Source organism: Trichechus manatus, unplaced genomic scaffold (assembly GCF_000243295.1).
Source record: "Trichechus manatus latirostris isolate Lorelei unplaced genomic scaffold, TriManLat1.0 scaffold00030, whole genome shotgun sequence".
Taxonomy (NCBI): Eukaryota; Metazoa; Chordata; class Mammalia; order Sirenia; family Trichechidae; genus Trichechus; species Trichechus manatus.
Genome location: NW_004443966.1, coordinates 17792757 through 17804745, shown reverse-complemented (window position 1 = coordinate 17804745; position 11989 = coordinate 17792757). Strand labels below are relative to the sequence as shown.

General features: G+C 52.2%; 1 protein-coding gene across 1 annotated transcript; it reads left to right on the top strand.

Annotated features, from left to right (window-relative positions):
- Window positions 1-3806: 3806 nt before the first annotated feature.
- GRAMD2A (GRAM domain containing 2A) lies at window positions 3807-11354 on the top strand. Its single transcript, XM_004374810.2, has 10 exons — window positions 3807-4105; window positions 4939-4996; window positions 5339-5414; window positions 6047-6150; window positions 6766-6864; window positions 7134-7205; window positions 7722-7784; window positions 9171-9315; window positions 9777-9894; window positions 11104-11354. The coding sequence occupies exons 1-10, from the start codon at window positions 3807-3809 to the stop codon at window positions 11210-11212; spliced, it is 1143 nt and encodes a 380-aa protein (XP_004374867.1). The 3' UTR covers window positions 11213-11354.
- Window positions 11355-11989: the final 635 nt, after the last annotated feature.

Genomic DNA, 11989 nt, shown 5'->3' with positions numbered 1-11989 from the left:
TGCAAATGCTTGGAGGCAAGATTTATAATCCTACCCAGTTGATAAAGCTTGGAGTCCCTGGGTGGTGCAAACAGTTAATGTGCTCAGCTGCTAACTGAAAGGTTGGAGATTCGAGTCTACTCAGAGTTGCCTTCGAAGAAAGGCCTGGCGATCTATTTCCAAAAAATCAGCCATTGAAAACTCTGTGGAGCATGGTTCTACTCTGACACATTTGTTGTTGCCACGAGTTGGAACTGACTCCATAGCAACTGGCTATAAGGCTCACCTTCCGATTATTTCAGTCCACAGAGATCTATGTGTCCTTTGAGCTCTTGCAACCCCGAGAACCCAAATCGCACTCTCCAGGGTCTGATTACAACCTTGGGAATCCAAGGGTCAAAACACCAGCATAATCTGTCACTTTGCAAGATTCAGTAAACATATGTTGATGAGTGCGCCAAGACCTTCCATGAGGTTGAGGACAGAGGCCAGCAGCCCAGATGGCTGTGGCTGGGCTGATTTTGTGGGTGAGATCACCTGGCTCTTCACTGTGTGACACTGGGCAAGCCCTGTCCCTCGGCGAGTCTGTGTCTTCATCTGTACATTGGTATGTGGGGAAGGGGCTAGACTAAATAATCTCTGAGGGTCCTGGCAGGTCTTGGGCTGAGCCAGTAACTATTCTTGAAGAAGTGAATTTTGTCTTGCCCCAATTGCTGAGTGTGACCTAGAGTTGGGATTTGGAGCCTAGTCAGTATTTGAAGACTCCAGGTTCTAATTCCTTATCTGCTGAGGGTCCTTGTTACCTATGCCCAATCCAGACGCGTAACTTGGTGTTATGAATTGAATTGCTTCCACCAGAAATGTGTGTTAACTTGGCTAGGCCATGATTCCCAGTATTGTGTGGCTGTCCTTCATTTTGTGAGCTGATCATTTATCCCATGTGTTGTAAATCCTAACCTCTATGATGTTAATGAGGCAGGATTAGAGGCAGTTATGTTATTGAGGCAGGATGCAATTGACAGGATTAGGTTGTATCTTGACTCAATCTCTTTTGAGATATAAAAGAGAGAAGCGAGCAGAGACAGAGGGAGACCTCATGCCACCAAGAATGAAGAACCAGGAGGGGAGGGTGTCCTTTGGACCTGGGGTCCCTGTGCTGAGAAGCTCCTAGACCAGGGGAAGACTGATGATAAAGACCTTCCCCCAGAGCTGACAGAAAGCCATCCCCTGGAGGTGGCACCTTGAATTTGGACTTCCAGCCTCCTAGACTGTGAGAGAATAAATTTCTCTTTGTTAAAACCATCCACTTGTGGTATTTCTGTTATAGCAGCACTAGATAACTAAGACACTAGAGTATGGCAGGTATGGCAGATATTGCACCAGCTGTGGGTGCGTGGCACCACTAAGCACTTTCTACTAACCTAATGTGGCCAGTGGTGTATCTACAGAAAATGGCGCCTATGGCAAGCACTGAAATTGTGCCCCTGTCCAACTATCTGTCACCCCTCTTTTAGATAAGTTTACCATAGTATCAGCTCAAAAATACAAGTCAAGCTCGTTAGTTAACACATTACCATGCTTGAGGAAGGACATTGGGCCATACCAGGTTAATAGAAACTGCTCAGTGGTGCCACATGCCCAGGGTGGTGCCATACCCTAGATACACCACTGGCCCGATCACTGCACTCTCTCTTCTCTGGTCAGCCCCTGAGCCCACTCCATTGGGGGCCAAGGGGCCAATGTGACAGCTCTATTGATTCCAAGCCTACCTCCAGGGCAGATGTCCAGCACCAAGAAGCTGGGAACCCTGTTTTTTGAAGCTCCTTAGTGGAGGCAGGAACCCAAACGTCAATGGAGGGGGGAGGGTATCTCTTCCTTCCTGAGTTCTCTGGGACATTTTTTATTTTACAGTTTGAATTTTTCTTTTTAGTTGTGCCTTAGGTGAAAGTTTACAGAGCAAATTAGTTTCTCATTAAATAGTTAATACACAAATTGTTTTCTGACATTCGTTGCCAACCCTGCAATGTGTCAACATTCTCCCCTTCTCCACCCTGGGTCCCCTGTTTTCATTCATCCAGTTTTCCTGTCCCTCCTGCCTTCTTGTCTTTGATTTTGGGCTGGTGTGCCCATTAGTCTCATATACGTGATTGAACTGTGAAGCATGTTGCTCACGTGTGTTATTGTTGGCCCTACAGACCTGTCTAATCTTTGGCTGAAGGGTGGACCTCAGGAGTGACTTCAGTACTGAGTTAGAAGGGTGTCCAGGGTCATACTCTTGGAGTTTCTCCAGTCTCTGTCAGACCAGCAAGCTTAGTCTTTTTTTTTTTTGGTGAATTTGAATTTTGTTCTACATTTTTCTCCCACTCTGTCTGGGACCCTCTATTGTGATCCCTACCAGAGCAGTTGGTGGTGGTAACCGGGCACCATCTAGTTATTGTGCTTAGTTTGGTGGATGTTGTGGTAGGTGTGGTCCATTAGTCCTCTGGACTAATCTTTACCTTGTGTCTTTGGTTTTCTTCATTCTCCTTTGCTCCAGCTAGGATGGGACCAATAGATGTATCTAAGATGGCTGCTCACAGGCTTTTAAGATCCCTGATGCTACTCAGCACAGTCAGATGTAGAACATTTTCTTTATCAACTATGTTATGCCAATTGAGCTAGATGTCCCCAAGACCATGGTCCCCAGTCCTCAGCTTAGCAGCTTATTCCCTCAGGGCGTTTGGATATGTCTGTGCAGCTTCTATGACTTTGCCTTCATCAAGTTGTGCTAACTTCCCCGTCATTGTGTACTGTCTTACCCTTCAACAAAAAAACAAAAACCTGTTGCCGTTGATTCTGATTCATAGCGACCCTACAGGACAGAGTAGAAATGCCCCAGAGGGTTTCCAAGGAGCAGCTACTCATCTGCTATCTAGCGTTTTTCCCTCCCTACCTCTCCCCTCCCTCATAACCATCAAAGATTGTTTCTTTCTGTGTTAAACCTTTTCATGAGTTTTTATAATAGTGGTTTCATATAGTATTTGTCCTTTTGTGATTGACTTATTTCACTCAGCATAATGCCTTCCAGATTCATCCATGTTACGAGATGTTCCGCGAATTCATCATTGTTCTTTATCATTGCGTAGTATTCCATTGTGTGTATGTATCATAGTTTATCCATTCATCTGTTGATGGGGACTTAGGTTGTTTCCATCTTTTTGTTATTGTGAATAAAGCTGCAGTGAACATGGGTATGCATATGTCTATTCATGTGACGGCTCTTATTTATCTAGGATATATTTCTAGGAGTGGGATAGCTGGATCGTATAGTATTTCTATTTCTAGCTTTTTAAGGAAGCACCATATCGTTTTCCAAAATGGTTGTACTATTTTGCATTCCTACCAGCAGTGCATAAGAATTCCAATCTCCCTCTGGGACATTTTTGAGATGGTCTGGCTCTTAGGGCAGAGGGTCCTGACTGTCCAAAGGTGACTGAGGCTACTTCCTGGTGTGATGCAGGCCCCTCCTCTCATTCACACTCACTTGTGGGCTGACTGGAGACGACCTTCCCCTGGTCAGCCACATCAGCTACTCAATTTTGAAAGGCCTCCTGTGCTCAGCTTCCTTTCCGAGAACTGGTTGGTTTATGGTAATGCCGCCAGGCACTTCAGAAACTTTTGCTTTCACTAGTGAGCAAGTCTCAGAGTCCTGTCTCTCAATGTGCCTCCGTAACTGTGGGGCTGGCCTAACTCTGCCCAGCCTACTAGCTGCCTAGCACCCTGGATGAGTAGATTGATGTCACTTCTGGCCCAGGCATAGGCTGAACTTCAGGCTTCTAGGGAAGTTGATGTGTGAGGCTCCCCCACCTCTGTCAGCTGCCCTGGAACCCCTGCCTGAGCTGCTGCCTCCAGACTGTGACTTCTTCAACCTTACCCTGAAAAGCAGGCCCAGTCTTGGGTGGGGAGTAGAGGCAGGCTGCCCTGGGCATGGTGGGGCTGGTGGGCAAGATACCCCATCAAGCTGTCTTCCTGATGTGGGCCTATGTCTCCCTAGCAACCAACAAACGGATGGAAAGATGGCTTCTCTGAAGAGCCCCGTGGCCTCCACAGAGAAACTAGATATGGTTCAGAAGCACCCAGACTACAGGTGAGGTCCCCTCCAGTCAGATACACATAAAGATTGGTGGTTGGGAAGCCTTCAGGAGGTGACCTGTCAGAAAGGGGACCGAAAGTCTGGCTCAGGGGTCAGGGCCCCTCAGCAGGTCTGTCAGACAAGATCAGGTGCGTTTAGGGTGGTATGGCTGTGAACTGCGCAGGTCTGTTAGGTCAGGCACAGGCTGTCTCGGGGCCTCTTCTCCCACCCCTCAGGGCTGTCTCAGCGCACTGGGACCTAGCAGAATCCAGGCTTATCAGGTTACAGCCTCCTCCCTGCCCACCTGTGCTTGAGCCAGCCCCCTCCTTCAGGTCAGGTGCATGTGCAGAGCTCCTCAGTGCAGAGCTCCAGGCCACAGGGAGGGGGCTGCAAGGAGGGCAGTCCTGCAAGGATCATGGCCCATGGCCAGGCTCGGGAGCCATGAGTCTGACACCTCCATCCCATCCATTCCCCATCCTTGTCCCCATTCCTGTGCCTCCTGCTCCTTTATTCTTTGGCTTGCTCCACGGCTTACTGCTTGGCCAGAGAAATGGGAGAAGGTCTTTGACACCCAGGGGAGGGCAGTCCCTAAGCGTCTCCAGGAGGCTGAGGCTCAGGCTGAGCATACCTCCTGGGAGGACGCTGCTCGCAGGGACCCGAGTGCCCTTCTCAGGGATGAGCTGCCTGCTCCCTGTGCCTGGCACTCGGCTGTGGCCTCTGGATGAGGGCGCTTGGCTCCAATCTCTGCCTCAAGCTTCTGGCTCAAAGCCAGGGCACAACTGGCTCTGAGGACACATGGGAAGGACTCGAAAGTTCCTTGTCCCTGGAATGGAATGTCTCCTTTGCAGCTTGCGCTGGCCGGAAGGACTGAAGGGCGAAGAGATAAAGAAGTGCAGCCGAGAAGGGGTAAGTATGTGAAGGCCAACTTCTCACTGCCCGACAGAGGGGCCCTGGGCTGCCTAAACTCAGTGACTGTTGGCTCCTTGGTCACCAGGCTTGTCACCAGGCAACAAAGAGCCTCACAGAGACCTGAGTGGGTGTCCCCTCCCGGACAGGAGGTGTGCATCCCCCTCCAGTCACAGGCTACATGTCATGACCCAGTGTCACCAGGAGATAAGCTGTGCTTGGAACTCAGCCCTCCACACCCCCTGGCTGCTTCATGCTAAGTCCCTGGGGGGGCCCTTGTGGCATTATTTCCTGGTGGTGTGATCTCCCAGAGTTGCTAAGACCCAGCCCGTGTGTTTACAGACACTACAGAGTAAATACAACCAGCAGTACCACAAGCTGTTTAAGGACATCCCCTTGGAAGAGGTGGTTCTCAAAGGTGAGGCGTCTCCCTCGTGTGGCTGGGTAGGCCCCCAGAGTGCCTGGGGCCCAGATCCTCTCCTCTGGTGTGTCCAAAGCACAACTTAGATTGGGGAACTGGTTGCCCTTTGGATGTGGTTGGTTCTTTTTTCTTCAGAAGTGTGAGAAGACTGGGCTGGTTTGGGAAATGAAGTTGAATTTATGAACTCAGGGCTTCCGAATCGTAACTTTTGTTCTGCTCTTATGAATGATGGTTTTTCCTGCTCAGGCTCTGGCAGAGCCTGGGGAACACATACGTGATCAAGGCCCTCTCCTCAGGGCAGGGCAAGGCAAAGGGTTCTGCCTGAGGTAGGGTGAATCCCGGCTTGGGGGCTAGGCAAGAACCTGTGCAGACCCTTTGGGGCATGAGTGGAGAAAGAGGAAACTTCTAGCTCTCTGGTGGGGTGAGGTGGGTGGGGCAGTCAGGATTCTCAGGAGAAGGGCTCGTGAGGTGCTGGGGGAGTGGATTATTTGGGGCCTGGGATTGGGAAGGGGGAGTCTGGCAAGGACAGGTCCTGAAGCTGGACTGTGGACTCCAGCATGTGAGAAGTCAGGGCCTGGGGCATCCTGGGTTGAACTTGCTCAGCAGCCTTCTCTCCTCTGACTTCCCAGTGTGCTCCTGTGCCCTCCAGAGGGACCTCCTTCTCCAAGGCCGGCTCTACATCTCCCCGAACTGGCTCTGCTTCCATGCCAGCCTCTTTGGCAAGGATATCAAGGTAGTAATGAGTGGTAAGGGCTGCCATGGCCCAGTGAGGCCAGAGCCCCCTGCCCTGAGGGTGCATCTCAAGTCCTACCTGTCCCTCTGCATGCTGGGCACCTGCTGAAGCCTCTCACTGGTTGGATGAGCAGCTGCAAGGCTTCCCACTCGGTGTCCAGGGAAGCAGCCCTGCTCCTTCCAAACAGGGGGCCTCATCTGGACCTCACATCTGACCTGAGCTGGCCTGTTCACAACCAAATTATTATGCCTGTAGGTGTCTCAGAAATGCCTTCAGAATCAGAGTGGGATGTCATATAACTGTAGCCAAAAGGTAGCTCAAGGAAGTCTATTGTTAGAATGTGGTATTCACCAGAGCAACTGTCCTTGGCCTCCTGGATAACAAAGGTTAAACTGAGAGCCCAGAGCAGCATGTGCTGCCAGGGCTGGGCTGGGGATAATTGGAAGGGGAGCCTGGATGAGGTGGAAGGTTTGCATACTCCCCCACATGGGACCAGGCTTCTCCATAGTGTCCATGTTTGGCTCACTGCCAGCTGTGGCTGGGGCCCCATGTAGGGAGTGGAAGGACCATGTCCTTGGGGCACGTCTTGACAGGAGCATCCCTGTCCCCCTTCAGGTGGTCATTCCTGTGGTATCCGTGCAAATGATCAAAAAACACAAGATGGCACGACTCCTTCCCAATGGACTGGCCATCACCACCAACACCAGCCAGAAGGTGAGCGAGTCCCTGGGCCACAGCTCCCGTCAGTCTCCACACCCAGCCCCACGAGTCCCATAGCTTGACTCTGGCACACCCAGGCCTTCACGTCTCCCCACTCTGCAGCTTTCCAGTGGGTGTTTCGGGCACTGTAAGACACTGGGACAGAGGTTCCTAGGCAGGGGGTCCCTTTGACCTGTCACTGACCCATGGGGCGGTGGGGGGGGGGCTGCTGGCACAGCAGGGGTCTCATCTTACCCCACCCCTTTCTGTTTTCTTTGTCCCAGTATGTGTTTGTATCACTGCTCTCCCGGGATAGTGTATATGACCTGCTGAGGAGGGTCTGCACCCATCTACAGGTATGGAGCTCAGGGGCAGGAGTTGGGCCAGGTGGGCTGCTCAGGCCTGGGCTCAGGTCTTGGGTCAAGGCTATTGGGGGAAACTGGCCCCCCATTTCTCCAGAACAGGGGGCAGGGCAGGGAGAGGGGAGTAAAGGCTCAGCTCAGTGTCCTGGGGCAGTACTTGGACTGTGTGTCTGTGCATAAGCATGTCTCTGAGTCCAGTGGGTCCTTGTGTATCCTCACTGGCATGTCCCCACCTGTGCTTCCTCAAAGCACAGACAGACAAGAGCATGTGACTGCTTCCCAGTGTGCCCTGCAACTCCCTCTGGCCTATGGTGAGGAAGAGGAGGAGGGAGGGAGAAGCTGCATGGGAAGACTCCCCTGGATCTGCTGCTCTGCTTCAGCATAAAATTCTGGGAACGAAGCTTCATCTGACACAAAAAGTGGCTTAGTTGGAGGCAAAGCTATCTCGGGAAGTGCTAACTCCTCCCCATGCCAGATGGACAAGTGACCCCTGTTCTCCTTCCTCCTCAGCCTTCCAGCAAGAAGAGTCTGAGTGTGAGAGAGTTTCCAGAGGAACCTGACTGCGAGTCTCTGGTGAGAGCTGAGGCTCAGAGCAAGGGCTGCTGGCCTGAGATCACCCGGGGCTCAGTGGCTTTGGGGCTCCCAGGCAGGAGCTCCCAATGTAGAACTGGAGCGCCAGGCTTGGGGGCCCATGGCCATGCTGTGCCAGGGGGTCCCCTAGACCCACCGTACTCCACACAATGCAGAGCTCCTAGGTCCTGGGCAGATTTCCTGCCTTTCTGAGCAGAATGGATGTCCAACCCCAGGAACAATGCCCAGGGTGGATCCCACACCTGTACAGACACAGGACCAGTGAGCCATCTTCTTTCCTGTGGCTGAGTCGGGAGGGCCTTTGAGAGGATACAGATGTCCCTGGGGAAAAACTCACAGGCTATCACTGTGGAACCCAGACAGACTAACTCCAGGTTTGCCGAGGTCCCAGGGACCTCCTTTGGTGGCTGGGGCCCTAGGTAGGCAGAGTTGAGCTTCCAGAGCAGGGAGTGTAGGGGTGGAAATGACCTGAGGGTGTTTGAAGCCTGCTTCAGTAACTATTGAGCATTTAGCCAAGCACACAATATGCACAACACCATGCAGGGAGCAGAAGGTGGTGTTCTCATTTTGTTGATAGCGACCCGAAGGCCCCCTGCCAAGGTCAGTCACAAGCTTAGGGTTTGAGCCAGGATTAGAAGGAACCATGACATAATCCATCTAAGACATATTGTGCCCTGCTTTCTTGACTTGGCTGATTCGAGCATTACCTGAGTTGGCTCATGTCTAAAATATCACTGTGGTTCCCACTAGCAGTCTTCAAAAAGCGTTGTTTCCTGGGACCACGGTAAGGGAGGTGAGCGTGAAAGAAGCGTTAAACCAGGGGTTGCAGGGAAGGGGGAGGCCCTGACCCAGCCCACAGTTCGAGTAGGGCCTTCCTTGAGCTCTGCCCAGACTTCTGGGTAGAGTGAGGCACTGGTTGGTATCACTCTAATTAACACCAACCACATTTCCATGCGGACCTTCAGCTTCTTATTTAGATCTTGAGAACAGCTGCAAGTGAACTCACTCTTACTCGCACGTCCCCCGCCCAGGTGGCAAGAGGAGAGCTAGTGTGAGTGGCAGGCAGGACATGTGTGGGGCTGAAGGGAAGCTCAGTGCTCCTTGGTCAGGACCCTGCTCCTTGCTTCTGGTAGGAGGGCGGGAGGGGAGTGAGTTGGCAGAGTGGCTGGTCATAGCAAAGGAGCAGACAGGAGAGACGTGTGGTTGCTACAGCAATGGTTCCCTGTTCCTGATACCTGCTTCCACCCCTGGCGAGGCATCCACATCAGTAATTTCTAAAGACAGCTGTGATAAACCTGGTACAAGCCCCTTACGGCATGTAAGATCCTAAGGGCCATGGTGAGACAGCTTCTCCCACCTTCTCTGCAGGAAGTCCTCATCCCCGAGATGAAGTGGAGAAAAGTGTGCCCTGCCTCCAGGTCCCTGTCCCTCCCAGAAAACATCCCTTGCATTCCTCAGGCATCCATGGGCTCCACGGACAGCCTCTTCCCCTCCAGGAAGCCTTCAGGGTCTGGTGAGTTCAGGGGGGCTTCTCCCTGGCAAGGAGTCCCTGGGTGGTATAAATGGTTAAATGTGTAACTATTACCTAGAAGGTTGGCAGTTGAAACCCACCCAGAGGCATCCTGGAAGAAAGGCCTGGCAATCTCCTTCTGAAAGGTGACAGCCTTGCAAACCCTATGGAGCAGTTTTACTCTGTAACACATGGGGTTGCCATGAGCTGGAATCCACTTGGACGGCAACTAGTTTGGTTTTGGTTGTCCATGGCAACGGCTTGCAAAGGCTAGGCTTTCCCTTCTCCCTCATCACAGCCAGCAGAGCTTCTGAGAGCCGTTTCTTTCTGCAAATCCATCAGGGAAAGTCAGGAGCCCAAGCTGGCCCAGGCAGCTGCAGGGAACGAGGGGAGGCTGACGTGTCCCTGGCTGGGCTGGGGTCCTCCCTGCCCCAGCAGGATGCCTAACTGCTCTCCCATTGCAGAGGATGCCGTCTGTGAGAAGGACACCGTCTGTGAGGAGGACACGCTGGAGGAGGAGCCCGAGAGCGACAGGGAGCTGAGGCTCTGGGATTATCGGCTCCTTAAAGTCTTCTTCGTGCTGTAGGTGACGACACTGGGGAAGAGGGCAGAGCCACCTGGGTGTCTAGGTGTAGGGGGCAGGGGTCTTGGTTTGTGGGGTCGCCATTATCCAGAGCCAGGGGAAGGTTCTGAGTCATCTACAACAAAAAGCAGATTTGGGAACCAGCTGTAGGATTCTGTACACTAAGCTCCAGCAACCACTTAAATGAAAAAAATTCATCTTGCTCCTTGTGGTGACGAGGCTGCTCGGCAGGCCCTTCTGTAGCAAGAGAAGTCTCTCCAGTTTCTGTTCTTGAAACCCTGTAATCTGGGGTTAAGTCTGTGCAGGGGAAAGGGCAGAATATACAACTGTTGAGAAAAGGAGAAGCTGCTGCACATGGTGGGGGAGGGCTGGGCTCTTTGACAGTTTGTGCTAGAATTCAGATTTACTTTGTGTGACATCTAGACCAATTCAGAGCCCTGGGCTTCAACTGCTGCCTTTTGGCCTCTGCTGTGATTTCATTTTCCTTAATCTCTTAGTCAAATGTCAAATCCTATGTGTATTTTTCGAGGGGAAGGGCCTTTCCATGTGTTGGTTCTGGAGAAGTCATCGCTGCCCAGAGTGGTGAGGGGATGCAGCAGAATTGCAGAGGCCATCAGAGAGTTGAGGAGGAATAGTGACTGGGGGGAAGCATGGCCTACCCACTGCCCACCATTAGGGAAGTTTTTAGAACCCCTGACTTGTCTGTCCCTTCGCCTAAGGACCAGTAGAGTGTGAGCATGGTGGGATGTTTTGTGAACAGCCAACCCAATTTCACCTCACCTAGCTTCACCACCTTCCTCTGGCCCTGCTGGCTGGGTTTTGACTGTTAACCTCAGCACCTGCTGGGGTAATCTGCTTGTGAACTCAGGGGGTGATCTTAGTGGCCTCTCAGAGGAGGCGCAGGACCAAGGTGGCTGGTCAGAGGGAAGGTGAGATGACAGCTTTGGCCAGAGCCCCCTCCAGGGCACAGCAGAAGGGTCCAGAACTCCTGCTGGGCTTCGAGGACACCTCCACTGGGCCTAGTCTCACAGCTCTCACGAGGCCTCTGGGAAGAAAGATGCCCAGGTCTGAGCAGGGCTGTAGGGAGATGGGTTCTTTAATTCCTCCAACTGCAGGAATAGCTTAGTCCCCACTCCTGTTTCTGGTGAGTCTCTAAAAATGCCTTTTCTCTAGAAGAGAGATTCAACTTCTTGCCTATCTTCCTCCAGGATTTGCTTCCTGGTCATGTCCTCATCCTACCTGGCCTTCCGCATCTCCCGGCTGGAACAGCAGTTGTGCTCCCTGAACTGGAATGGCCCAGTCCCTGGGTACAGGTGAGGCCCTTTATCTTCCTAACGCTTCCGGAATCGAGGGTGAGGACGGGAGCCAAAGTCTAAGGCCAGGCTACCTGTTACCCCAGCTGGACTTGGCCCCCTCTGGCTAAGCTGGCTTGATGGTCCAGAGCAAGGTTGGGCTGTGTGTGCAGGGTACACAGATCCCACCCCTCTCCCTTGTCGAGGGGAAGGATCCACTGACCCTTAGGCCCTTGTTTACCTTCTGGGCCTTTCCCCTGATCTGGGCATTTCTCCTGTGTGCAGGTAACAGCCACCTGGCCTTTGTTCCCACTCCTACTCCAAGAGGAACTCCCTGGGTGCTAAGGCTCCACCAATGATCCCCTTGGTTTATGCTGCAGCTGTGCTGAGACTCAGAATGAAGGAACAGATTCCAGATCCCTTCTCCTTCTCCTCCCAGCTCTCCTCTCTCCTCCAATGAGTGATCTGAAGTACCTGTTTACAAAGTAACCAGCTCCTAGAATATTTGGACTCAAAGAAAAAGCTAGATTTTGGAACCAGCTGTGGGATTCTGTACGCTAAGCTTCAGCAACCACTTAAATGGAAAAAAAAAAAAAAAATTCAACTTGCTCCTTCGAAACAGTTCTGGCACAGGAAGATCACCAGGGCACCCCAAGGGACAAAGGCCATGCTCTGATACTAGGAATGTGGCTCGCTGACTGTCACATGGCTCGCTCCAGTGGAGGGTCAAAGGCTAGAGCACAAACTAGCAGAGTGGGCTCTGGTCCCTCCCACGTGCTGGGCTCTCACTTTGGCCCCCTTG